We start from the raw sequence: 27,208 nt of genomic DNA on the forward strand, positions 1-27,208 counted from the left end.
CACAAAGTTTGAGAGTTGGAATTAGTCCGTTCTTTATGGTCACGTTTCTTCTGCACGACGAGAGCTAGTGAACGTCGTAAAGCTTATAGATACAGAAAAAACTTCCCGTTGGTCCATCGCAACATTTTTGCGTTCTCATTCCGACTAATGTCCGTGATATTTTACGTTAGCGATCGTTTAATAAAAAAGTTTTCCCTTACGATATGGAGAGTCATGTCGACTTTTTACGCGCGTTTATACTTGAATATATTTTGAGTTAAAAGATTTCATCTTTCGATTCGCGAATAAAAATTAAACAAGAGCCCAGAGGTAGTAGGTATCCACACGTAATAGCCCTTTTACGATAATGACTGAAGAATATTTAGGACAAAAATGTAATTACATTTAATATTTTTTTTTTCCTATAGTTTTATATTATAAAAAGGAGGAAGAGAGAAGACTCAAATATGCGTGGGTGTATACTCGTGTTTTATAAAATATGCACCTACATTATATTATATTATATTACATTATATTAGATTATATTACATTATATTTATTCCCTCTTTCTCTCATTTCCCTCGATATATCATTAATCTAATTAGTATCATTTATTTTAATTAATATCGTTCATTGTAATTAGTTAAAAAGGATAGATATACCTAGGTGTTACATTGTTATTAAGCTTGAAAACTCTTAAGGAACATCAAGGACAAAAGATAGATGAGTTGTAGGTATAGCAAGTCTATCAGAGCGAATCGAATCGACTTAACGTTAATATTTGCAAACTATATTATAGGTTACATCCGTTCTAGCTCTTCTGGTTGGCTCTTCATGGAAACAAGACGTAATTCTGGAAGCTTTCCATCTAAACATAATTTTCAGTAGATATCGAGCGAGATACGAACACAGCTTTCGGATATCCATGTAATATGATCAAGATTAACGTTCATTTCGTTCGAATCTCTCTCGGATCGAATACATACGTTAGAATCGATTCTAATAGTCAAGCAAGATTGAATTATCCTCAGGCTAAACCACTGTTCTTGACAAAAGAATCCACATGACTCTCTTCAGTGAATTCAGAGATTAATTCATCGATCGATTCAAATTCACTAATTCAAATCTTATTCTATGAATTTCTATTCGTTAGAAAATGATCTTATTTTAGAAAATGAAAAGATTTCTTTTTATCGCGTTAATCGAACTAAGTGCATAATAATTAATTATGAGAATTATGAGACACGAATCTGTCGTATCATGCTTTCTCACGTCCTAGTTCGACCGATTATAGGAAGGACGACAATATGAAATCATTCGGTCGGCGAATAATATCGTTAATTAGTCTGTAATACAGGTACAAGGTAATTAGATAGATGGCATTCAGGATGTGTTCCAATATAGAACGTGATACGTGGTAATAACGAACGATACGTTCTCATTCGTCATATCATCTGTTCGAATCTATATTCGAGTCGCATAAATTTACTTTCTTTTTTTTCTTTTATTATATCTAATTTATCATATCATAAAATAAACTTAAAATAATCGATAACTCTTCTGTCAGAAAATGTCGTTTGTAAATTTATCGACAAACTTTTCGTTTCCTCCTACAAAATAATAGTTAAATTTATCATTCGATGTTTTCTCATTTATTGAAATAATTAAGGTCTCCTGTTGTACGATAAAATATCAAAGTTAACGATTTTATGATCTTGCATATGCATCTTCCAAATTGACATTCCCTGTCGTGAGATTTAAATGAAATGAATTTGTAATATAAAGAAAGAGATCTTCTTAATATTTTGCCAAAAATCAAAGGTTTGATTTAATGAAATGCTTGCGACATCTTTTGACGAGTCTACTCTAAAAAATTAATGATCATCGTATAATTAATAATTATAATATTTTTCTAGAAATGTAACAAATATCATTAATATATGTAACACATTTCTATGCAATCCAATTATATTAGTTAGGTTCATTTGCATGTGCATGAACATTTTCAATCCATTATCTCGGAAATACAGTGGAGCTCATGCTGTCAGCGATGTTACGATTCAGCAATGTGGTATACTAGTGTAAATGCTAATGATATCTGCGCCATCGGAACAAGATAATAGCCAACGGGTTGACCGAAACGAAGGCGCTAATTAGTAAACGTTTCACGTTTAAGCTTGAAACGAGAGCATTAAATGTCGACGTGGCTTATTTGTAATAACAAGAAACGAACTAACCTAATATATTTGTATATACTTACCTATCCCTGTAGCTTGCACAGAATGCTTTAAAATTGAACAAATATCCATAGCCTTACTCATAAGCTGTTCATTTGGTTTTGGTTGAAACACATCTACAACATTTTCTGCAAAATTAAGCAAACTTTTCTTTTCTCTCGTGCTCTAAAGACATAATTCTATACAATGTCCAGATTGTTCAGATTATCCGTAACATATATAGGCAGAAATGATGTATCAAACTCGTCGTAGTTAGGAAGGTAACGTTTACGAATGCAAATTAACTTGACCAACAGTTCTTTGAGATTCAAATCAATGCAAATGGATCCTCCTTGCGTCCTTCTGATGTGCTACAGCTGTGACGAACGTTCGAGAAGTTCGTAGGATACGAGTAGGAGTAAGGAAAAGAGAGATAGGGAGAGTAGTCGATGGGTAGGAATAAGTAAATAAAAAGCAAGAAAGGACGACGCCAGACGTCCTTTCATTGACGTTTCTTTGGCGCCGAAGACTCGCGTCGATGACGCCAAAAGGATGGCGTCAATACGACGCTGTCTCCCTTGCCCTACAAATACAGAAGTACAGATCGAGAGGGAAAGGAAGGTCATAACAGATGATTCACTTATTTTTATCTTTGCTTAAATCTTTCCTTTCAAGAATTTCTATTCCCTTCAGGTAGTAATAATTTATTCATATAAAATAAGTTAAAATTGTACTTTTTATTTTGCAAATTTTTGGCCTAAGTAACGAGCAGGATTGTCCCTTGGTATTTTGAAACACGAACAGTTGGTTAGAAGCAAAAGCGTATTCTCGAATCGTAGATCAACAACCGCATCCACAAACGGTGCGATACTCACCTCAGATTCGGCTTACCGTCATGATTTCAAGCACTGTTGAATACCGCATCCGACAGATCAGAGCTGACGGACATACCACGTTACGCAGGCTATAAACGTGTTCATCGAAACCACTTCAACCTAAGCTCGAGAAAAAGGAGGATTCAATAGGATTGCCAGATCTAATGTTGCGTCAAGTTTTTTTTCTCACTCGTCACTACATTTTTTCTTACACAAAGATTAAGAAATATTATGATACTGTTACATTTATTCATATTTTTCAACGAATTATATAAAATATATTTTTCATTGAAAAACGTTCTACCATCAATTTCTCTTTTGGAGAAAAATCGATTCATTGAAGCATCATAAATTGCTAGATATGAAATTTATAAATTTATAGTCTTCCAAATTCTTGACGTTATTTCTATGACGTGTATATGGCTAGAAGAAATTGCCATGTCATCTATAGCTACGCGATCGTATCGAAACGATCGTATTAAAAGCGTGCGATAAAAATATCACACACACGTTGCTAACGAATCAACACACAAGATTAACTTACAATGTTTTACATATGTTAAGAGATGGTTAGAAGTATGTATTATACATAGTGTTACATAGTCATTTGATCGTACATTATTAAGTAGTCTATTTCCTATGAATTAAATACAATAACGTAAAGCATTAGCGATCGAACGATTATCGTACGATATTTCATGCAAGTAAGCATGATTGTACGAATTTGATAATTCCACTGATAGAAATAAAAACGTCAAACGCATAAATATACATTATTAGGTGTAGACATTAATTCGGTGCCTTTTTAAAACAAATTTAATATCTAATTAATATATTATAGTATAATTTGAAAGCTTATTTGAACGTTTGAAATATAAATTTGATATGTTTGACATATTGTATAAACTTTATAGACATTTCTGTTATAAATTAAAGCGATTTTCCTGACACGTAGCGACTTATCACAAGTCATAAGAAGAGTCCTGCAAAGGGATTCGAAATTTTCTTACTTCCATCGTATGCGCTGGTCTCGCGAGAGTGCATTAATATGCATTATTTCGCTGAGCTTATGAATGCAGCATAAATAAGAGCCGTAATAGTCGACGGTGTAAATTCTCGCGAGATCGCTCGTGGCAAAAATAGTCTGGCTTTGAGATTGCACCCGTCTTTTCGAATTACGTGTTTCTCAAACAGCTTTCGTGTTCTTCTCTTTAAATCTTTGCGAATTTTCACAAATTTTCCCGATTTTTCCCGAATTTTCACGCTCCTATCGGAATATCGGAAATAATGAATCTTTCAAAGGGCACAAAAACACAATGTACGATCCTTTTACACTACGTAGATACATATCTATTGAGGTAATAAACGAATAAAAGAATAAACGAATAAACGAATAAACGATTAGGAAATAATCTTATCTTCCGAGTATTTTTGTTTTGTATTTTTCGAAAAAACATTGCTATCGTCATATTTCATTGAAATCGATAAGAAATTTTACGATTCCATTACGAAACGCATCTAGTAATCGATTAAATTATTGAAAACTTTTTAGAGGATACAAATTTCTCCTAACTTTCTTCGATTATGTTATACGTACAAGTTTATCATATACGTATGACTAGAAATCAAACTGGAATATTGAAATGTATAGAAAAAGAAATGTTATCTCTGTTGAAAAAGTTTTGGAATACATTTAAACTGTCCGATCTTGCACGTTCGATCGGTTATTTCGTCGATGATGTTGGTGCAAGAAACGTTACGTAGAATGAGCATCTCTACTAGAAGCATTTTTCGTAGATAAGAGGTCCTTTTGCGCGGATGAGGCAGAACTCCGCGGCAGCTCGTAAAACTTTACGAGTTTCGTTTTCTACGTCGAAAGAGTCGCTTGGGAGAAAGGCCTGGCTGCCTTCGGTTCCCGATGGCTTTTCGGCGTAAAAGCATTGCCATTTCGGACTTGCAACGTTTATAGTTATTTGTTTCATTTAATTCTTTTCTATATATATATTCCTTTTTAGTATATATACAACCAAGTATATTTAAGTTTGAAACTCTTGTGTAGGACAAATACAGAAATGGTAAACATATAAGCACACATATGATATATGATCTAACCACGTTTATATACGTTCACGTTTGATATATAAACTCAAACAGATACATGAAGGATTTATCGGAAATACTTGAAACTAAAATATACATTTCGAAGATAGTTTCGTCGCAGAATTTTATTGTAAACTCGTTTATTCTTGTTTCCGTTACTATTGCTAACAATTCTTTCTTTTCGGGTTTATATTATCGTAACAGATTTTTCTTTACTATCGAGTACCTACTCTCGATATGAAAGGGACCGTGTGCTAATTTTTTATCGGTTACATTTAATAGATATACGTTTGTTAATGGATGTAAAAAGAAAAAACCAAATAGAAAAAGTGGATTTTATTTAGGGAATCGTTCGTTGTAAGAATTTTTCCGTGTCATAACCAGAAGACAAGACGTAGTTTCTTATTCGCCAATAGACAAAACATGTCTGGTTTAGGCAGTCGTTCAATAGATATCGTGCGTTCCTGCAACTTGCTAGCTTTTTAAAATTCACTCTTCGAACACTCCTGAATCTCATTCATACGAAAATAAGCTGGCGATGTCCTTGGAAAGCTTGTTCGGGAAAACGAATGGAAGTGCTTGGCGAAAATAAGAATAATGGAAAATGATGAGGAAAGCTGAGTGATTTCCGACAAATTATTATTCCCTTTAAGTGAATCTAATTTTATAATCTGTGATTATTGATTAGAACTGTTGGTGTAGGTGTTGCCAAGTGTCTCTACGATGGATTCAAATTATTGAAAATGTTTAAAACTTTGAAATAAATATATTAAATTTGTTTAAAAGAAACCGAATTAATTGATGTGCCTAATACACGTGTATGCGAATTGTACGTACGACCAATTATCTATAGTAAAGAAGAATCTTTCTCTTATTCTGTTAAGTCAAATGCGGAATACTCGCATTTCCGTGACAAACATAATCTACTTACGAGACAAATCCTCTTACCGTGTCACCGTTAGAATCTCTATTTGCCATATCACGTATCAACTCGAATAAAGTAATCGATTCGCAACTGGTCGAATTTCAGAGATCTTTATTCCTTCCGGATGTTTGCAAGCCAAAAAATAGAAAAACCGGAAACGAATTCAGTATGTTCGTTGGTCTGGAAAGGAATCACGTGTCAGGATTAAAATTTCAATACATTGTTAATGCTATATCTATGATTTTTTTTTTGCAAGACCCATATTCTGTCCTAATTTTAAATCGATATATGTATCATTACAATCATTTATCTTAACTCTTTATAAATACATATGGTGTTAACTATATATTTATACTCGTACGAATGTCGATGCTTTTCCAATATCGAAGAACTAACTTCCAATATCGACGGAACCTGGATATGACTTTAATTCCACATGGAAATTCATGTCACGTTGGAAGATGTGCTTTATATTATTTTGATTTTGATTTTTTGGTCAGTTCTTACACTTTTATCACTTTTTCATAGCTCACGTTCGTGAGTAGCGACATAAATGGATAACAGAAACTCCTATTTCGACTTGATTTTCGAACTCAACTGAAATGAAACGGTGGATTTGCTTGCAGCACATATATAGAGATCGATTGATAAAAGTCTATATATATATATATATATACAAAGTCTATATATGTACAAATATATGTACACACATAATCGAATCGTATGCAGAAGAGCAAAGTAACGAGAAGTTTTCGTTAAACAAACGAGGCGAAAATCGATAGAAAACTTCAACTTACATTAGTTAGACTTTTAGTTAGATCAACTCTATTTCTTCCTTTTTCTTTTTCTTTTGCTTTTTCTTTTTCTTTTTTTTTCTTATTCTATTTTTTTTTCTTTCTCCTCTTTTTGAAGTAAAGAGCCCGTAAAAATCGATCCACCGATGTTAATCGGTCGCGATCGTTTACTCGTAACGGCGGTAGTCGTTACTATTCAAGTTAAATGAGATTTCCCGTCGAAACTGGCGAGCTTCCATTTGAGAAAACGTTCCTGCAAGACCGAACTAACGCTTTTTTATGTCAACAGAAAAGGATATTTTTGAAGGAGCGCATTGTGAACTGTTCGATCAGCTCGTAAATCGCGTTAGGATAAGACCTCGCTGAATATCGATGAAAAGGTATTACGATTCTAACTCCATCTCCCTCACCTTCTCTGTGTGCCGAGTATGTGTCTACGTTCTTCAAACGTTTGAACTTTATTTCGAATCGCTGCGTCGAACTTGGCACTCGACAACCGTCCCCGTTCGAGCGACGAATCCGAGTAGCCGAGATATTCAAGGTTACAACACCAAATTCGTCTTATCATCAGACTTAAATACATTTATCGTTCAGGAAGTTTATCGTCATACAAATAGCTTATTAAATGTTATCTGTGTTGTTGCTCGTGTATCAACAACAAATTGAGGCTACAATTAAATTTAACTTATTGAATGTTTATCTACGTTTCTTTTGTTTTTATTTTTGCTTTATAATAGCACAATAGTTTACACTGATTAAGGACATTTTTTTTTATATTTTTTTTATATGCTTTCAATTTAAGAAGGTAATATCACTGGGAATAGCATAATATAAGAGAAAAGTTAGACGCGTTAGTTGAAGTGTTGCAACAGCTGGTACGAATGCGTTAAAAATGACACTTAAAGGGTAACAGTACGATAATCAGCATTCGTTCTCTTTTCGTCTTATTTTATATTACATGCTGCACACGAATTTTTATTATAATATTGTAACGAACTATCTCCTTATTTACGATGTCAAATTGTAATCATCCTATATTCGCATCAAATATTTCAGAATATCGTTTATCCTGTTTGCAATAACAAAGTATTCAATCAGAGTTCATAGCTAAAGAACTTCTCATTAGTTTCTATACGAATTCACGTATTTGTGTAGTAAGCATTATTCACGCATATATGATGATAATACACATATATGTATAAATGTCAGTTCACATTATTGATTTGGGCAATCGATAATCAGCGAGTCTTCTGTATTAATTAACGCTGACTAATTTCACTCATTAAAACGTGTTTACAATTAATAAGTATACATATCGTTTTTCTTTTTATACGTGTAAACATATTATTTTTTCATAGGTAGCATCATGCATATACGTAAATATATGAGAATCGTATGATCTTCTTGACGCACGTTTATACATCACGAGTTTAATAAACCAATATGTTTATTTGCAACTGTATATAATACTTACGTGTAAACATTTCATTGCACGCACGTTTCATAACTTCTCTTCTAATTAATTACAAGGATAAATCTCTGTCTCTTTCTCTACATTAATAAGAAGAGAAAAAGGAACGTGAATTCTTTCGATGAACGATACTTTTTAATATTATATTATAATCTTATAAATTGATTGAAATTCAAATACCAATAAGTATATTACATTTCATGAGTTTTATATCATTAATAATTAAATCGTTATTAAATACATGTAAAATCATTGCTACTTTCAATTATATTTATATACATGGATCTATGTGAATTATCCACTTCTCTTTCTCTCTCTCTCTCTCTCTCTCTCTCCATTTCTCGAACCAAATCCACTCAACTTTGATTTGTATTATTCATCTCATTTAACTCGTAGATTCGTTCTCGTCAATGAAGAATTTTCACTTCGTTGAAATTATCCGTCAGAATATTTCCAAGTGTGCCAATAACAGGTTGAATAATTATCGTTGCAAAGATGGAATTGACGAATCTATCGAATTAATATTCCAAACAGTATATACTCTAGTGGAAAAGATATTCGCTATTTGAAGTGATAATAAATGAACGTGGTATTCTGATATTACGTCGATATTTTATAATTCTATTATTAAATATTTAATCTATTTAAATGATGATTACCAATAACATGAATATCAACAGAAAGATCTATCGGTTAAAATATGTTATCAAATATTGGATGTTCTTGACATTAAAGGAAACAATACAACTATTGAAAGATAAAACTTGTAAATCAGATTCTTAGATAGATTAAAGCGACATGCAAATTGAAGATAAGTTCTTTCAAGGCTCGCAAACTGTGAAATAATTTCTCAAAGACGTAAGTTTCAATTCGATAAAGACTGATATCGTTGTTAAGGTAAACCGTAAATGATAGTGGCACCAGCATGTTTCGTTGAAATAGAAATAAAAAAGAAAGATAGAATGAAATGGCAAAAGCAAGAGAGAAGGAGCGATAAAGTTAGAATCCAAGAGAGTAAACTAGAGAACGAGAGAAGAATGTAGAGAGAGAGAGAAAGAGAGACAATAAAAGGGTGAAGAGGTAAGGAGAGAGATAGAAGGAGAGTGTTTGCCCCTTCCAAAGAAGTCCGGTGGCGTGAGCGATCGGCGCAAGCGCACTCGATCCGCTTCAAAGCTTCATGCCGCCAAAATGCATTTGCCACTCAGTCGTGCACGGCCGGTTGCAAAGTACGGAACTTCAAACACGCTTTTATATTTCATTCAACGTTTCATATTAAACGTTTTACTATTTATTATAATTATTTCCGTTATTCATTATTTATAATACGTTCGAATCGTATGAGATTTCGAATAGACAATCGAGATATATCGATCTTGTCACATTTGTTTTTAGTTTTAAAAGAAGAAATATTTTGAAACAAACTCTTTCACACTTTTTATTTCTTTTTTTCTAAATTGGAAAAGAGAGATAGTGACGTAAGAAGGAAAAGCATTCCTCTTGTGGGTTGAAAAAGAACAAGAAACCAACTTCGTCAATTTAATTTGGACGAGTGTCATCACGTTTATTCGTGAGAACAGATAAGGACTACAAGTATTTAAGAAAAGGAATCTAGAAATGAGAACACCTATGGAACACCAACTATCCTGGTTCGCCTTATTAATGACTGCATTCTATTCTCGTAAGTATCTCCCTTATTATTTTTTTTTTTTCGAGTGTCAAGGGTAATTTTATTTCTAGTATGAACGTATCAGAGAACAAAATTTTATTTCGTATTCTCCGTCTGTGATTGGCCTTATGCCCACGTGCTTTTAATCTCTTTTTCTATTTCTATCTTTTCGACTAGATGATTTTTTAAACTAATCAAAGTGGAGAATATTGAAAAAACTTGCCTACGAATCAGGAAACTAGCGAGCGTATTACGGAGAAGCTAAAAAAACATTTTCCCTTTAGCTGATTTCGTTCTCGCGCCCTTTTTACCTTACAGCTGGCTCGACCTTTAACGGTTCAATGCACTAACGAACGAATTAACGTATTTCCTCGATTTTTCTCAAAGATCAAAATTCGATTTGTCTCGCGAAAATCATATTACTACAATCTTTAAATTCAATCATATTATTTTTTCTTCTTCGAAAGTTAGGAAAAGAAAAAGATTTCACGATATCGCAATTATCCCTTGAGAATTAATTCGTGACACTTTGAGATTAAAAAATAGAATGAAAGAAAGATAGATAGGATAGAGATAGACAAAGGTAAGATGAAAAGATTGAAGAAAAAGAAATGGATTCCCAAAGCGGACACGAATCCGAATCGCCTTCCTCTTCCTTTCCTCCTTCCTTCCTTCCTTCCTTCCTTCCTTCCTTCCATAGATGAAGCAAAATTTCATTCTTTCGTTCATTGCTCCGAGCCGAAACTCGCCGGTAATTAGGTTTGCCGCAGATCAGGACATTTAATTAACGGACGTGATTGATATCGCTGCGAGATAAGCGAATTTTATACGTGAATTTCCTTCTCTTTCTATCTATCATCTTTAATTTGTTTTTTATATATATAACATTGTTTAGCAAAAAACATAGAAAATAGTGATAATTCGATTTTGAAATTAATTGTAGATGTTTAAAAAGGAAGACAAATATCTGAAATAATATGATTCATTTATTCGTTTCATTTCATCTCAATCATCCTTATGTTTTTTTCATACATATGCTAATAGATTATTTGCATAAATGGCAATGTCATAATTTAAACGAGAACAATCATACGAAACGAAAAAAAAAAACGCCACGTAACTTTGAAAAATATCTTCCGCGTACACAGCTACACGAAAGCTGACGATAGTAGTTACGCCGTTCGACTATTTTAGTCTCCTATCTTGTTGATCGTCTTATTTCAACGATCGCCAAGGAATTCGTTGAAAGTATTCATATATATATATATATACCTGTATATAGCATAAACATATGAGAAATTTGCGTGTGCATTTCCGTTTTGTATATTTTTTCCAATTTAAATTGCGACGAGGAAAACTTGTTTACGATCTTAATCAATTGGCATCATCGTAATATAGAAAACGTGTATTTTTCTATCTCTCTTTTTCGTTCATAGAAATGACCTATCATCACGTTGCATTCGACTCATCCTTGGATGCAATCTCAGTGCAATATCATGATATACAATTGCATGATAAATGTTGTAAACAAGTCATTTAATACTCGAAACGTACGAAAATTAAAAGAATAAGTTTAACTACTCATCATTTTAATAAATATAATTAATTATAGGGATGAGAAGGAATAAAGTCGTATTTGAAAGTTGAGTAAACAAAACGTTTGATAAGTAAAAAATAGTAGTAAGAAAAAAACTAAAGTCTACGTAAATAAATTTCTCTTTGCAATCCAGCGAAATAATCGCGCTCCTCGTAACAAGTATTTCTTTTTATTACGTCCACCGGATGCAGTTATTTCGCGTGGTAATATTTGCGAATTCCGCTTGTAAAACTTTACGCTTCTTATAATTACCACGGATTATCCTTTTAATTCGGATGTCTCCTACGACCATGTATATTCTTCATTCATTATGGAAAATATTATATATTCTCTCTCTCTTCGCAAAAATTGTATTTCCGGTCTGTATGAGGAATGAATTCATTTCATTCTGTCACTAAAGTACTGAAAAATCTCGACATTTTTCATTCGTCTACGAAAATTCGTAAATTACGGAAGCGTAACAGCTGGACGAGATCTTTTTAAAACATCGTATGTCAGGGAAATGTCAAAAAGTCCAAAAAAATCAAAATGAAGAAGAAGAAAAGTGAAGATACCCGACAGAATAACTTGAAAATGAAAGGAAATAGGAGGATGGGAGAGGAAACAAATCGTTTAACGATCATGCCAAACGTGCAAGAAAAATCCTTACCTTTAGTAGATATATTTCCTTGGAAGATATCAAGAAAAAAAGAAAAAGAGAAAAGAAAAGTAATCACGCGCGTCCTTAGAAATGCGATTCGCGTCTGGTGCAACGACCCATTTTCTACATACATAGTCTACTATCGGGTATAATAGAAAAACAAAAGAAAAAAGCAGAGAAGAAGCAGAGAAGACGAGTTAGCGAAATACTTTTCCTTATAAATCGCGTCGTCAAGTTTGACGACGATAGTAACTAGATTGAGAAGGAAAAGAAGATGAGGGCTGAGGCTAAAGTAAAAAGTCAAAAGTAAAGTCACTAAGAAGTGAGTAAGTGAATAAGTAAGTACGAGAGTATAAAAGAACAACGAAACGAAACGAAACGAAACGAAAGAGAAACGAGAAAGTAAAAGAATGAGAGAGGGAGAGGGTGAGGATAGGGGAAGGGTACGGGGAAGGGGACGGGGAAAGGCATAGCCCTTGGTAGATTGTTCTAGAAGGATCGTTTTAGAACGATCTCGCGATTTTCTCTCGAAGCGATCTCGAAATAGCGCGGCGCTTAGACCACGTGGGTGAGTCTCTCCGTTACATCGTACGAGATGACGTAGCAAGCTCCTATTGGACGATAGAATGGGCGTGCGCGTGCTTGTGTGTGTGTGTGTGCGTGCGTGCGTGTACGACGGCGAAAGGCACGTTTCTCGCGTGTATGTGTGTGTCTTCGCTGGCACATACTACCTACCTACCTACCTACCTACCTAACTATACCTCTACCTCTTGTATCAAACTTTTTTTCCTTCGTGTTCATCTTCTTATTGTCTGTTGCAAGGACTCATCGGAGGCCAGTTTCTCCCGAGGCACATTCCTTGCGGAGTTTAGGTCGAGCCCTCTCCTCTTTCCTTTTCTCCCACCTCTCTTTCTTTTTCTAACTTCATCTAACCGGTTTGAGATAACTCTCCAGACGGACGTCCGGCCAATCGTTCCTCGAGTAAACGTCATTTGACGCCATTGACGGGGTCATCATACTTCACAAATAATTGGATTGATTTTTCATCGATCCCTTCCTTTAATTCTTTCTTTTTTCTTCTTTACTTGTTTGTTTGTTCTTTTTTCTACGAGCAAGTCAACACGTTTGGAAGTGTATACTTGAGCATACCAAGTCGACTTTCATGGGATATCAAGTGGAATATATAGCTACTACTATCCCGAGGGAATTCCCTTGCACGGAGCGAATTAGTTGGCTCCGAAGCCACGAATCCTCTTTGGACCGACCAACCGAACGTTGGCACAGGTCAGTTCATCGAGAAAGAGTGAGAAAGAAATAGAGTTCTTACTCTCTTTCAAAGCAAACAGTTAACCGAGTTCGTAAAATACATTCGGAACTTTCGGTAGCGGATTTTCTCTTACGTAAGTAGCTGCGCTTAATTAAGCCTCTAAACAACAACGTTAAGAAAGTATACGAGTTAGTGAGTGAGGAAACGGGAGAGTAAGAGAGAGATAGATTGACTTCAACGAGTTTGCCAGTATAAGATAAGAAAGAAGAAGCAATAGTAGCGAATTTCGATTCAACAATAAAGCCTATTCCTATTCTTTTCTTCCTATTGTTACTTTTTTTTCAATTTTATTATCAAAAGGAAAGGACAAAAAAAAATGGAATTAAATACAACAAGAGAATAAAGAAAATATTGTACGCATATGGTAATATGATATTTTTAATAATCAATCATATACTTCAGAATAAAATAACAATAACATTAATAAAATATAAAAAAAGTATTTATACTGTTATTTAATACGATAAGGAAAATGATTGTGATATCGTCGTCATTGACGAACCATTATTAGTTAAATCGATGCGCGTTGATATGCAATGATTTACAATATCGCATAGGGTGGTCCGCGTTTTCGAGGAGGAGGAGGAGGAGGAGGAGGACCAGGAGACCGCAAGCTTGTTCGATGTATTACGAATATATATTTTCTCAAATTCGTTCTCTGTGCAAACCAGATAGAGAAGAGAGGAAACCGATGGATCTTCCGGATATATCGCGGTTATACCTCTCTTTCGACTATACGCTTCAGCAAATGCGACTTTAGCTGTGTATATATCTGTGTACCCACCTACGCATGTTTTTCTATATATTTAGAGAGATACGTGTATATACATATAACCATAAATCGCGAATGGCGTTGAAACTGGCGGCAACGAAGCGGCAGGATTTTGGAAAAACGTTATCGACGATCTCTCTCTCTCTCTCTTTCTCTCTCTCTCTCTTTCTCTGTATTTTTTTTTCTATTTCTGTATCTTTCTCTTTCACTCGAATGTGCTAAAACATGTACCCAGGCACGAACTGTAACCCCGTATGAGGAAAAGTTTATCGAGTTTTCGCATGCGCTCGCGGCGAATTATCTTCGTTAGCGTGAACGTCATCGAGAGAGAGTGCAGTTTTACCGAATATCAAAAGCTCGTTTTTTTTCTCTTTTCGATATGTCATAGTTCAAAGGATACGAGAACACACACGGAATGTAACAGACTAAAACCGACGTTTATTATCCCTGTTGTTTAATTTATCACTTGCCATTAGATAATATACTCAAAGAGATAACGCTTGGAGCGTTTCGTTTGTAAATGATATAATAGCAATCATCATACCATAGTAATCTAGAGATTAAATTAATATTACACGCGATACTTTCTATCGTAAAAAAATCCAAAATCATCATCGAAAAGCATCGAATTTTGAAAGATTTCATTAACGTTAGAAAAGCCATGAATAAAATTCGATCTTTTTTATTTCTTCTGAAAGAGAGAAAACAAGAAGGAGTAATAGAAAATAAAAGAGAGGAAGGAAACTTGAGAGAACGATCCTTCGCTTCGCAGTTGAGAAACGTCAAAGGAAAGCCAGCTTCCTTTAACGTTATAAGATAGTGGAAAGGAAGAGAACATATCTACCTTCCGGTTTTCACACCTATATCTTTCTTTTCATAGTCCTTTGGAATCTCCCTTGGAAATATCTAGCGATCCTTAGGAAAAGTAACTAGATATGACGTCGTCCTAGTATCCTAGTCATATCGTCGTATCGTTCAAAAGCAACCGAAACGACGATGACGTCGTTAGTTTCTTTATTTTCTTATATATTTCATATGTTATCTTATCTTCTTTTTTCTACCTAAATGAAGTATAATACAAATTATTGATATCGCTTGGCTATGTAATTCATTCCCATTCGTTGAATCAATATTTTTCTTTCTACTTCTTATTTTCGGTGTTTTTTTCGTTGGTCTAACCAAAGCTGACGACCATAATTCTCATTTGGTTAAAATTCTTTTTTTCATAGAAGGTAAATATTTATCAGATATCTGAATTTGAAATGATGTGAAGGAGTGAAACGTTTCTTTTTGTCGTATTCCTTTTGCTTTCAACGTAACGTAGGAAGATTCGTAGAATATTAAGTGTCGTGGCGTGATATGACGTGGCGCATCGTACGATATGACGTTATTCATGACTCACACGTACACATTTATATATATGTATACATGTACTTATAGACGCACACGCATATCAAATATTTGTGATACTATTAAAAAAAATATTAGTATTTCATTCATTAGTATTTCAAGTTGCCACTATAGGTTTTAACTATTACTAGAATAAATATTAAATAGTAAAATAGGAATATATACATTCTGCTACGAATAACGATAATTTGTTAAACAATGAATGAACGTATATAATTACGAATAGAATTATCGGTTGTGAGTAACAAGTTTATCTATAATATAAACGTCAATTTTATCAGTAATTCCTAAATAATTATATCTAGAAGACAACCCATTCTGTTAACGCAATATATCTGAATAATCGATGATTTATTTCATAAATATACACGGAACAAGTAAACGTTAACGCACATGTATCTACGTCAATAGCTACAAATGTAATACAATAGTAACAATAATGCAAATAGAAATGTAAATAAAATTAGAACAGGTAGAAAGGTAAAATAATCAACGTAAATATTAAAAACTCGTATTATATAATACAAATACATAGTATTTTCTTTAAAAATATACATTTAATTATAGACATATGTTAATTTGGATTTAAAACGATGTGTGAATTCCAAGGCGTACGAAAAAGGTATATATACACGCCTATGCGCGTGCACGTTTCTCTTAATCTTATTTTTCTTTCTCTCTCACTCAACATGACACATACGCACATACGCATATACGCACACAATTGCGAACGCTCGTTTTGCGTAAGCCAAGCACGCTTGAATGTCTGTGCACAAATCCAGTCTCTGGTTGACCGCGTGCAAAGGTGTACTAGAGAGAGAGAGAGAGAGAGAAAGAGAGAAAGGTGTAGCACCGCAAAGTACGAGGGGAAAGACGTGTATTTATAACGAGACGGGAACATCGTACGATGCCGGTACGACCAATCGGAAAGCATTTCGTGGTCTGGCCTTGCGGCTCGCTTCCCTCGCACGCAACACACCTTTGCGTGTGAACGAGCTCAAACGAACAGACGCACCTGGAAACGTAAAAAGTTCCTATTACAGTATTCAAGTGTTATTCATTTAGAAATTACTGATCTCCTTTTTTCTTTTACACGTGAAATCATTTTTTCTCATATATTGTATTTTAAACTTGTATTCAGATGTATGCATTAAATATGACAGACGTTATTATAAGAATAAAATGATTTATCGAATTGATAATTATTATTATTAATTTAAAAATATGCAGGCACGTGCGCATGATAATTCAAATTTGTTTGATAATTGAAATGCATATTGTTGACATTGTTTTATAGATGTATATATCGTTTTTGCGATAGTTATATAAAATATAAAATAATAGAGTATGCTAAAAATAAATATTTTTAAATTAGTTAATTAGTTAATACATATTAGATAATAATTTTATCAATAAAGTCGCGTGCATTGGAGAGTGGAATTGGCATATGTATGACTTCGGGTCGAAAGTTATCGGGTTCAAGTCTAAAAGTTTAATGGATATCGTTTAATCGAAACAATTAAATTCACATTTATTTTATACTCCGATAACAGTGTTTTGATATGTGAGAAAAATAATTTCAATCGTTATCGAAGCTCTAATAGCAAACACGCGTAACAGTTTTAAGAAATAATAATCAATTTTGACGTATATTTTTGTACGTCACAAATATTTGTCAAAATTTAAATGTAAATGTGAAACCATAGAGAGCACACCATAATATCGCTTGAAATTCTATAAAAATGTTTTTGGTCTTTTTCTCTCCCCCCCCCTCTATCTCTCTTTCCTTTTGTCTTGAAACTTTGGCCAAGGAATTTAGTTCGCTTTATTTCCAAATATCGTACGATAGCCCAGTACATAGTTTCGTTATAAATTTTTTACCACTAGTAAAACTATTCGAGCAGATATATCTCGCGGCAATATAGGAAGAGACACGAAATTTAATCGACCACGTTAGCCACCGACTTCGCTTCGGGCTGACGAACTTTGAGTTATTTTAGATCCATCCTAGCTGGAAATCGAAAGAGCTCTAAGGAAACAACGAAAAAACTCTTATTTCCAAGAAATTTCTTTTCGAACATGAAATTTGGAACGAAGTAAGAAATCACAATCCATCGAAATGTATCTTTGCGAATGTTATTGCAACAATTCGTTGTAAGTTTTTACAAATAATTCAATCGATAAGAAGGAAAATTGCAACTATAAGCCACGCAATATTCTTTCAAGAAAATTCACGATTTTTTTTCCATAAAGTTATTAGCCAAACTCTTGAGTAGTATTTCAATTTTAAGTCAAAAGAGTCGAATCCCTTTCATAACTCCCCTTCATGCATCGCTTTACTTTGATCCATAAAACGTTCGGATGCGTTTCTTTTTTTTTTTTTAAATCTCCCAAAGTCTTATACATTTTTCTTAGTTTTATAAAATCTTGGTAATAGTCTGAGTATACGAGTCGACCATATAACGATGGGAGTCTCGTTAAAAGGAGGAACATTTTAAAAGTTCGAATTGTTCTTACTTTTTACAGACTTATAGTGAAACTTTTCGGAGAGACCAATAAACGTAGCGTGTGTGTGGTACGTTTATTAAATCTATCGTAGACTAAGAGGAAATATAAAGAGAGAAGAAAATAAAGACTGGTAGGACGGTGACTATAAGTAAGAGAGAAAGAAAGAAGAAATTTCTTCTTTCAAGTTAGACGAACACACATAACAAGCATCTTCGATTCGTCGATTCGTCGTCGGTAAAGGAAAAAGCGACAAAATGAAAGAGTCTATCTATCGACTCGTAGACGACTCTAGGAGTCGAGAAATAGGTTTACAGGTTGGCTCACATTGATGCTCCGGGTCACGATCTAGCGATTCCCTCGTGAACGGATCATCCTGCGTCAGCTTCCAAAAGGACTCTAGGAGATAACACAAAAATAACAATGCTATCGTTCTTCTCTCTTTTCGCGAATCGATGAATTTGCACCGAATCATACTGCAATAAGAGAAAAAAAAAACACCAAAATAAAATACAAATGAATAAATGAAGTTTCATCGATGTATTTGAGTATATGTATAATATATGTACGGGATGTCCAAAAAGATTAGTTACAAATGTGTACCACGTATTGCTCAAGTCAAATAAATGACCAAAATTTATATTAACTTATAGTTGAAAATTCTTTACTATCCAAGGCAACATTTTTAATTTACAACTACGATTGCATTGGAAAATAGTAGTTAATGCATTTTGTGTAACTGTTTTACGCGACGCCATGAATACAAAACAATAGGCAGAATAAATTTGGTGGCAACCTTTTTGGACACTCTATATATGTATATGTATCAAGCCTTTGGCACCTATCGGCGAATTGACGCGTTATCAATGCGTTGATTAACGACCCAAATGTTTCTGTGATCGAATGCGTTCTCACGATTTTGATAACCGTAGGTATAGCTTGGAAAAAAAAAACATTTATATATATATACAACATATAGGGTGTACCGATTTAACTTTAATATCATATACTATACGTCCGTATCAATTTTTTGTCCATAGAATTTTTCACCAAGGATATATGGTTAAAGAAAGTCTTTTGAAATCTCAGAAAATATGATCTCGAAGAAAATGTTTCGCCTTTCGTAAGATTTATCATCCCTATTGGAACAGCTTCTTTTCGAGACAATTTTTTATAATATTAAGAGCACAGGAGGTATCAGGATAGTCAAGATAAATGGGACACCTCGTGTATACGCGTAGAAAAAGACCAAGAGAGATAATATTAAAGAGAGAGAGAGAGAGAGAGAAAGAAGAAGAAGGAAAACAAATCTCGTTCGGTCTCTTGTTTATTAAACGCAATCTCTCTCTCTCTCTCTCTCTCTCTCGCAGTAAAATTTCAAACGATCACGGGTATATAAATATGCATGTTAAATTTGGAAAACTGTAGTTCATTTTTAAACATCTTCGTCATTGATGTAGAAAATAAATTATATTTTTGTACACCCATCAAGTCGATTGATAAATTTGTAAGATTTTAACGGAGTTTGAAACGCACGTTCTATTAATACTGCATACATCTGTAACGGGCTAGAGAAAACGGCAGAGAGATGCAATATATTTGATGCGATGCACTTTTATGCGCTCTTTTCCATCACAATAGACGAACTAAATTTTCTGAGAATATAGTCGGAAGATTTCTCTACGTAATACAGATAACGCGGTTGCGATATATCATTCCGTTGGAACGATTTGCCAAAGGTACGATGTTGGAAAATACCAAGCATCCACTAGGTATATGTAAAAATGTCGGAGTTGGTGTTGCTGATGCCGTCGGTGATGGTGGTGCTGGTGGTGGTGGTGGTGGTGGTGGTGGTCTCGCATAAATAATGATCCTTCGGCATCCATTTACCTATGATCTTCTTATAATAGCTAAGATATAATATATTTTATTGTTGAAAAGTAGTGCGTTAGAGATACTTCCAATCGATTGCATTTCATTTTTCAATCATTCCCCCTATTAAACATATTTGAGTGAGTTAAATAAAGATTACCATAAAGCAAATATGTTGACCGCATTAACAATTAATGTCACTCGAATTATAGATCATATTAATAAGTATCACTAGGCGCGATATGACTTTAAATTTATTAATTACAGAGGGTAATAATCTTCGAATTTCACATTACTAATACCGATGTCACAGAGCTCTATCAGTTAATGAATATTAATGGTTTTATTTGAAATGGATTTTTAAATCATGAAAATAATTATTTCGATTGAAGTAAATATAGAGTAAAATATATTAATTTACATTAAATCGATCTTACTGAAAATAAATCTATAAATGAGTTGGATAGTATGTAAATAATTTTTCCAACTAATGTTCGATAAATAAATAACATTTTATCCCGTACATTTACATAATATTAATTGGCTATTAATTGCGTACGCAAAAGTGAAATATCTTGAAGGGATGAAATACCTAGAAAAGGATCGAATTGCAGCTAGTAGGCTCACAGGTCGTTGGAATCGAAAGGCGACGGACCTTTCGTTGCATAGATGCAAGCGTTGAGAATTAACTAATGCCCAGTCGCATAATGCGCTCGTAATTTCGCCTTCCTCCGGAGAGTCATAACGTTGCCAAGGGATGCACTTTAAAATGGTGCTCGACTTTATGGACCTGTCGACGAAGTGTTATATTCACATATACATATACTTGTACATATATGTATACGTGTAAAAGTAATATCATTGAGGGAGAGATGCGCACCAGCGCACCACCCCTACGGAAAGAGAATTTGCACGCGCGCTTGCAACAAAAGCGCAACTACCGACTCGTCCAACCGTTACTCCTGCAATTAACGCGCGAATGAAGATGAAACGGACAATTGTTCGCATTTTCCTACTGTTTCCGTTCCTTCTTTCTTGCTTGCTTGCTCTTTCTTTTATTTCGTCCTCTTACTTTTTCTTACACACTCAGATATTATCCCACTTTAATCACCTACTTTTTTTTTATCTCCTACACGAAAATTCCTCTTCTCTCCTCTGTTATCTGTGATAGTCTTTTTAATTCTCATCGTCGATGTGTTTTCTTCGATATCTGGTCGTCTAGCACAATCTTTGCGTTCCCTTGCCGTGAAACCATTACGTTTCTCTATTTCTTTCTCTTTTTATCTCGTATTTCGTATACGCCAACGGAAATGCATTACGGATCGAGTATCGGTAATATCTCTTTCGTGATGACTTGCATGAGAAACTCTTTGCTCGAGAGTGATAAGAGAGAGAGAGAGAGTGAGAGATCGTTCGTTGAAATGCTTTTTGAATTGATCGTTGCTGTTATAATGCGATATCTCAGTCATCATTTTATAGAAATGTGATTATATTGAAGTTTCAGCAAATAACATACATATACCTTGGTAAGAAATGGTATTTAAGCAAAGTTGCCGTATTCTTAGTTATTTACATGTAGCATCAATGTAGAAATTTCTTAGATACATTCCTTAAAATTGAAATGTTTCCTTTATTACTGACAATGAAATTCATTCAGTAGGACGAGTCAGCGAGTTACAAGTAGCTACTACTTAACTATGTATTGTATTCATTTACAATCTCAAGATGAGAGACGATGTTCTCGAGTAGTAATACCTTGTACGTTACGTTTCGAATTCTCTTCTCCATTTCTCTTCTCTATTTCTCTCACTATCTTTCATTGTAGGTTGTTCGCTCGTTAGACAACCGCAGTTTCCGCACGAAATCCTTTAGCTTGTTATAGTGTCGTAAGCAAAACTAACACGCCGGACGAGTAACGTTTCAACGTTAATCATCTTTAACAGAAAGGGAGAGGGAAAGAGAGAGGAAGATGAGCTTTAAAATATGCTCTTTAAATAAAAAAAGAACAAAAATAATATGAGATTTTTATCAAGGTTTCTTGATTTTCAATTCTTTCGTTGCGATCATATCAAGAAAAACGCGTACGCATATATATATATATAGAAAATTATTCAGTAACAGTTGCGTTTAATATTCACCCTTGTCTTTATTAATAGACATCATGAGCATCGAATTTTCACATTGCGAATTCACCTGGAAATACAGTCGACAGACGCGAGAATAATGCATGCCCATTCGCGCGAATCTCGTTTTCGTATAAGTCAGCTATATTTGTTCGCTTTTTATTGGTGTGCCAAGCTAAACTTTCCAATAATATGGAGATTTCCATGATTTTCTGACAAAATGAATTCCCATTTACATTTGGTTGGAAAGAAAAATAGATTTTTTCTTGATTAACGAATAGCTTATCGTAAATTAAAAATCGTTACTTCATTGCAAAGATTTAATATCATTATATATCGTTTAAATTGAATTTAGAAAAAGTTCATTTTACAAATACGCTAACGTTTTAACATAGAAATTGTTGATGGAAAAATTCTTTCGAGGATTATGATTTTTCCGATGGTACATACTACAAACGTGGATAGAGAGCATGAAACAAATATCGTTTTACGATATTGTCAGTCCGAGTACACGGATTAGAATAAAAAAGAGAAAAAAGAAAAGGAAAGACATATATACATATATACATATATATTAAATAGAGAAATAGAGAAATAAAAAAGCTGGCAAAGAAGATAGTACTTTTGAAAATCGACGATAAAAGCACTCGATGAGTTCTTGATGATAAAGAAAAGGGGGAGTGACGGACAGGTCGTCGACTAGAAAATCCACCTTTATTTTTCCTTTTCCACCTTCTTTTCTACTCTTCTCGATCGACGATCAATCTCTTTTATTTTCCACGGATCCTTTGTCTCTCTTTGGACATAATCCTCTTCCTTTCTAAGCTTACCATTGTACCTACGTCCTCGGCAAACATTAATTCCGTTCGTTCCGTGCTTCGAGTGAGACGAGGTTCGTGAGGTCGAGACGATCATTAAGATAACGAGACTTTTTTCTTCGATCGCTTGATAAAACTTCCCAAGATTTATTCGATACAGGTCCTACACGAAATAAAGAGAGAGAGAGAGAGAGAGAGAGACAGACAGACAGAAAGAAGTGTGAGATACGGAGAAATAAGAGAATAGTAATTAAAAAAAAAAAAAAAAAAAGAACTAAAAAACCAAAAAAATTCGTTTGAAAAACAATTCATTTCAAACCAAAGTAAAAAATAGTAATAAAAGAGAAATCAAATAAGAAAGGAAATAAATAAAGAACTCATCTTGAAAAGTAAATTCCAATGATCGAGCAAATACGAAGAGTAAACTTATCAATAGATGAAACCGTAGAAGGAAGTTGATGCGAGTTTCCTCTCTTATGACGATTAACTGATAACGGAAACATGGGAGATTAAACGAATCTATATTATAACAGACTAACTTGAGTATGGATTGCTTTCTCGTATAGTCAAAGTCGTTAGTTTTCAAATAAAAAAAAAGTCAAGTGGAGTAGAATAATCCTCTTAGAGTTCTTTTTTTCTTACTGCAAATGATCTAGATCTTATGCTAGTACTTAAACTGTTTCAAGAATATACCAAACTCGAGAGCAAGAGTATGCGAAGATGTTACGCACGAATAGCTGCTGCATTTGCTTCTCTCGTAATTTGAAGTTGTTGTGCGTTAGTGTGCACACGTGTATGTGTGGGATGATATCCTATCCGAACCATCAGAACCGTCCGAGAATCGATTGAACGATCATCGCTTGCTGATCGTCACCGCTTACTAGGAGTCCTCTAACACAGGCGCACACGCACAGATCATCCAATATGTAGAGTGTGTCTATCTCTGTTACACCATTGCCAATCTATCCCGACACAGTCACAACCATCGCCCGCGTTTCGACCCTCTCCAATAATTTAGATAGTTTGTAATTAAATTTAATGACGCTCGTCGTTGGAGCCTCGAGGGACCACCCAAGCCCCGTTCTAACTCGAATTTCCCTCGAAATTCATCCTACTAAAAGCGCCTTGTCCTACGCATGCGTCATTGTTCCTTTCTTTTCCATTTTCAATCTAACGATATATTATTTACTTATACGAGAACACTTTCGTTCCTTTACTAAAATAATATTATATTAATAGGGTATTTCAAATTGTTAATGAATGCAATTGAAAAACAAATAGACCACGTGTAATGCAGTTGGTAAACTGATTCTAACCATCTGTAGTTATTGCATCTGTCAAGGTTAGTGGTAGGTAATTGAAACATTTATTATGTAATTCTAGTAGTTTCCTCTTAACTAGCTTCGTTTCTGCGTCAAAGTTTTTTTTATGGATTCATTGGTAATTGCAGAAATTAAATGCTAAATATACTCGTATAAAGATGATGTGTCCCGTCAATCGGATATGACAAATTATTTCTTATTTGATTAATTTAACGATGTTTTGATCATTTGATGTAAGAAATATATAGGAAAACATTATTTTCGTATAGCAAAGTATAATAGAAAAAGAAGACAGAGTTGATTAATTATAAAGTATAATTAGCAAGACTAATTAGTAACGGGCGTTACGTAAAACGTGCGATAGAAATTTTTGAATGGTTCTGCGATAGACACCTAACTTTACTAAATAGTTGCTAAATTATGCAACACGTTAATGTATGTGTCGGTAAAATTAGACGATATTATGTAAAGTTCGCGTTTGATAATGATCGCTTGGAAATAAATTAATCGTCGGTCGGGGAGAGGGTTCATCATCCATACGGATCTAAAAGAGTAGACATACGCACTCCGCTTAATTTATTTAATTGGGGAAAATGGCCGGAGGTCGCTGTGAAAAGAGAATCGTGCGACCGTATTCGATGGGATGACAGGCACCGTTTTCAACCCTTTTATAGCGTTTAATTCGACTCTCCTTCACCATGAAATACTAAATTGCTATGTCGATTTCACGAACAAAAATGTTTTTTTTATAAATAATTTCAAGTAACGCGATCTTTGATTATTCTTCTTCGAGCTACTCCTGTTTCCTTTTTTCCTAAAATATTCAATAAATATTTACCATCAATATAAAATACTACATTTTATAATGTCACTTTGTATTTATTTTATAACAAAAATTTGTCGATAATATCGATCTCAGATAAATTCGATATTTAATCGTAAATTCAAATGAACCATAATGATATCCATATAAAGCTTTGGGGAGGAATTAAAAAGTATCATTTAAAAGGAAAACGTTCAACATATATTACACAAAAAGCGGATGATTCATTGCAATGTGTTCGCGATTCAATTATAAACCCAATCCTGTCGTTTACGAGATTCCCTCGAGTATTATGTTATGTATTATATTTAAAAGCAACGAGGGAAAAGAGAGAGACGCTCGATAGCGATGAAAATAAAAAATATCAAGAAGAAAATAGAGAAAAAAGTTTTGGAAAACCGAAAAAGAAAAAAAAAGCAAAAAAAAAAAGCAAAACACAAGAACAGAGTTGTGGTTAACGCGCCGGAAAGGTTTCACACGTTTCTGTATTGGTAAAGAGGAGATGAAAACACAGGAAATGCATTCGTGGTACGCTAACGATGACAAATGAACGCTTATTATCATGCCGGACAGTACTAGCGTAGGACAAAAAACCATTCGTTCAAATTAAGAAGTTGATTTGAATTTAATGATGCTTTGTTTACTCATTTTCCTGCATTTTTCGCATTTTCCGCATATTCGTCACTTTAGTTTTGCCCCAGCCTCTTTCTCCTCCCTCGAGACCAATCTCCTGATGACTAAGAATTATGCATCGATTAGTATTTAAAAGCATTTTTGGTACTCAATATTCACGCAACGTTCCACATTTCTATTCGATTTTTTTTCCTTCCGTTTTTCCAAAGAGAGAGAAAGACAGAGAGAAAGTTTCTCGAACGACGGAAAAGTTCGCAACGATACCACCGACCAGACGAAGAATGGCCAATCATAATTTGACGAGACAAATGGGCCAGACGTTGAAACAAATGTTTCTTGGAGTACCGGCCGTCTTTTTATGATGATCGATGTTTTATCTGGGTGTACCAAAAAAAAATAAAAAAAAAAAATAAGAAAAATAAGAAATTTGTCGTAGGTCGGGGAAAATAATTTCAAAAGAAAAAGATAAAATTGTATTTATGAAGTAATTGCACGTTAGGGTTCCAATGTAAATGTTGTTCTAATGTATAATATATGTAGAAACGACACTTGCTAAATACGCGTCACGTTAGCAAACCGTAAGAACGTGCGTTGTACATTAACGGGAAGGAAGGAAGGAAGGAAGGCTCGTTACACTCGGTTGGTAGAACCGGTCGTACGTAATCCGATTTAATCCTCGCAAAAAGGTGAGTCGAGGGCTCAAGTGGATAAAGCCCGCCTGGTGTGTTGCACAGCCTGTGTAATAGTAATAGTAAGTAGTAGTACGTCTCAACGTGCACTCCTCCAAAGACCCTACGTAAAGACCTTGGCGCTTCGAGTGCCGCCAAACCATAGACTTTTGTAGAAAAGAATGAATGGTTCTCCTTGAAAAGCCATTCTTTTCACCTCTTATCTTAAATTGCGAATTTCGAGAAGCAAATAATTGCTCTACTTACTGTCTATTTAATTCAACGTAAAATACATTTAGAGTAATAACTTAACAAAAATGAAGAAAAAAAAAAATACAGAAAACACTAATTACAACGATAAAATATCTACAGAGAAGAACTGTTGTATCTTCGAAAAGGTACGATAGATAGAAAAATTGTTGTATACTTTGTTATAGAAATCCAACATAAAAAGGATTATATTTAGAAAAGTTCAAATTGCGGTAAACTGTTCGTAGGGACCCCGTTAACGTACTCGTCCTCTCGATTACTGTATTATCCATCCCTATGAAGATTGGCATAATGATTTGATCTATTTTTATAAAGTACCTACTACGTTGAATTTATACTATTATTGAATTAGAAAAAGGTACGTTTCAGCGTAGCTACTTTGAAAGATCGATGCGAAAAAAA

At 34.1% G+C, this 27,208-nt stretch overlaps 1 protein-coding gene across 1 annotated transcript in view; it reads left to right on the forward strand.

Annotated features, from left to right (window-relative positions):
• The first annotated feature begins 9,553 nt into the window (after nucleotides 1-9,553).
• Nucleotides 9,554-27,208, forward strand: part of LOC107072221 (uncharacterized) — a 28,094-nt gene continuing 10,439 nt past the window's right edge. The window contains exon 1 of the mRNA XM_015331982.2: nucleotides 9,554-10,038. Coding sequence (XP_015187468.1) covers nucleotides 9,975-10,038 — 64 coding nt within the window. The 5' untranslated portion in view covers nucleotides 9,554-9,974. The remainder of the gene's footprint in view (nucleotides 10,039-27,208) is intronic.

This window comes from Polistes dominula, unplaced genomic scaffold (genome assembly GCF_049000335.1).
Source record: "Polistes dominula isolate Pdom_NZ unplaced genomic scaffold, Pdom_raw_medaka contig_82, whole genome shotgun sequence".
NCBI lineage: Eukaryota > Metazoa > Arthropoda > Insecta > Hymenoptera > Vespidae > Polistes > Polistes dominula.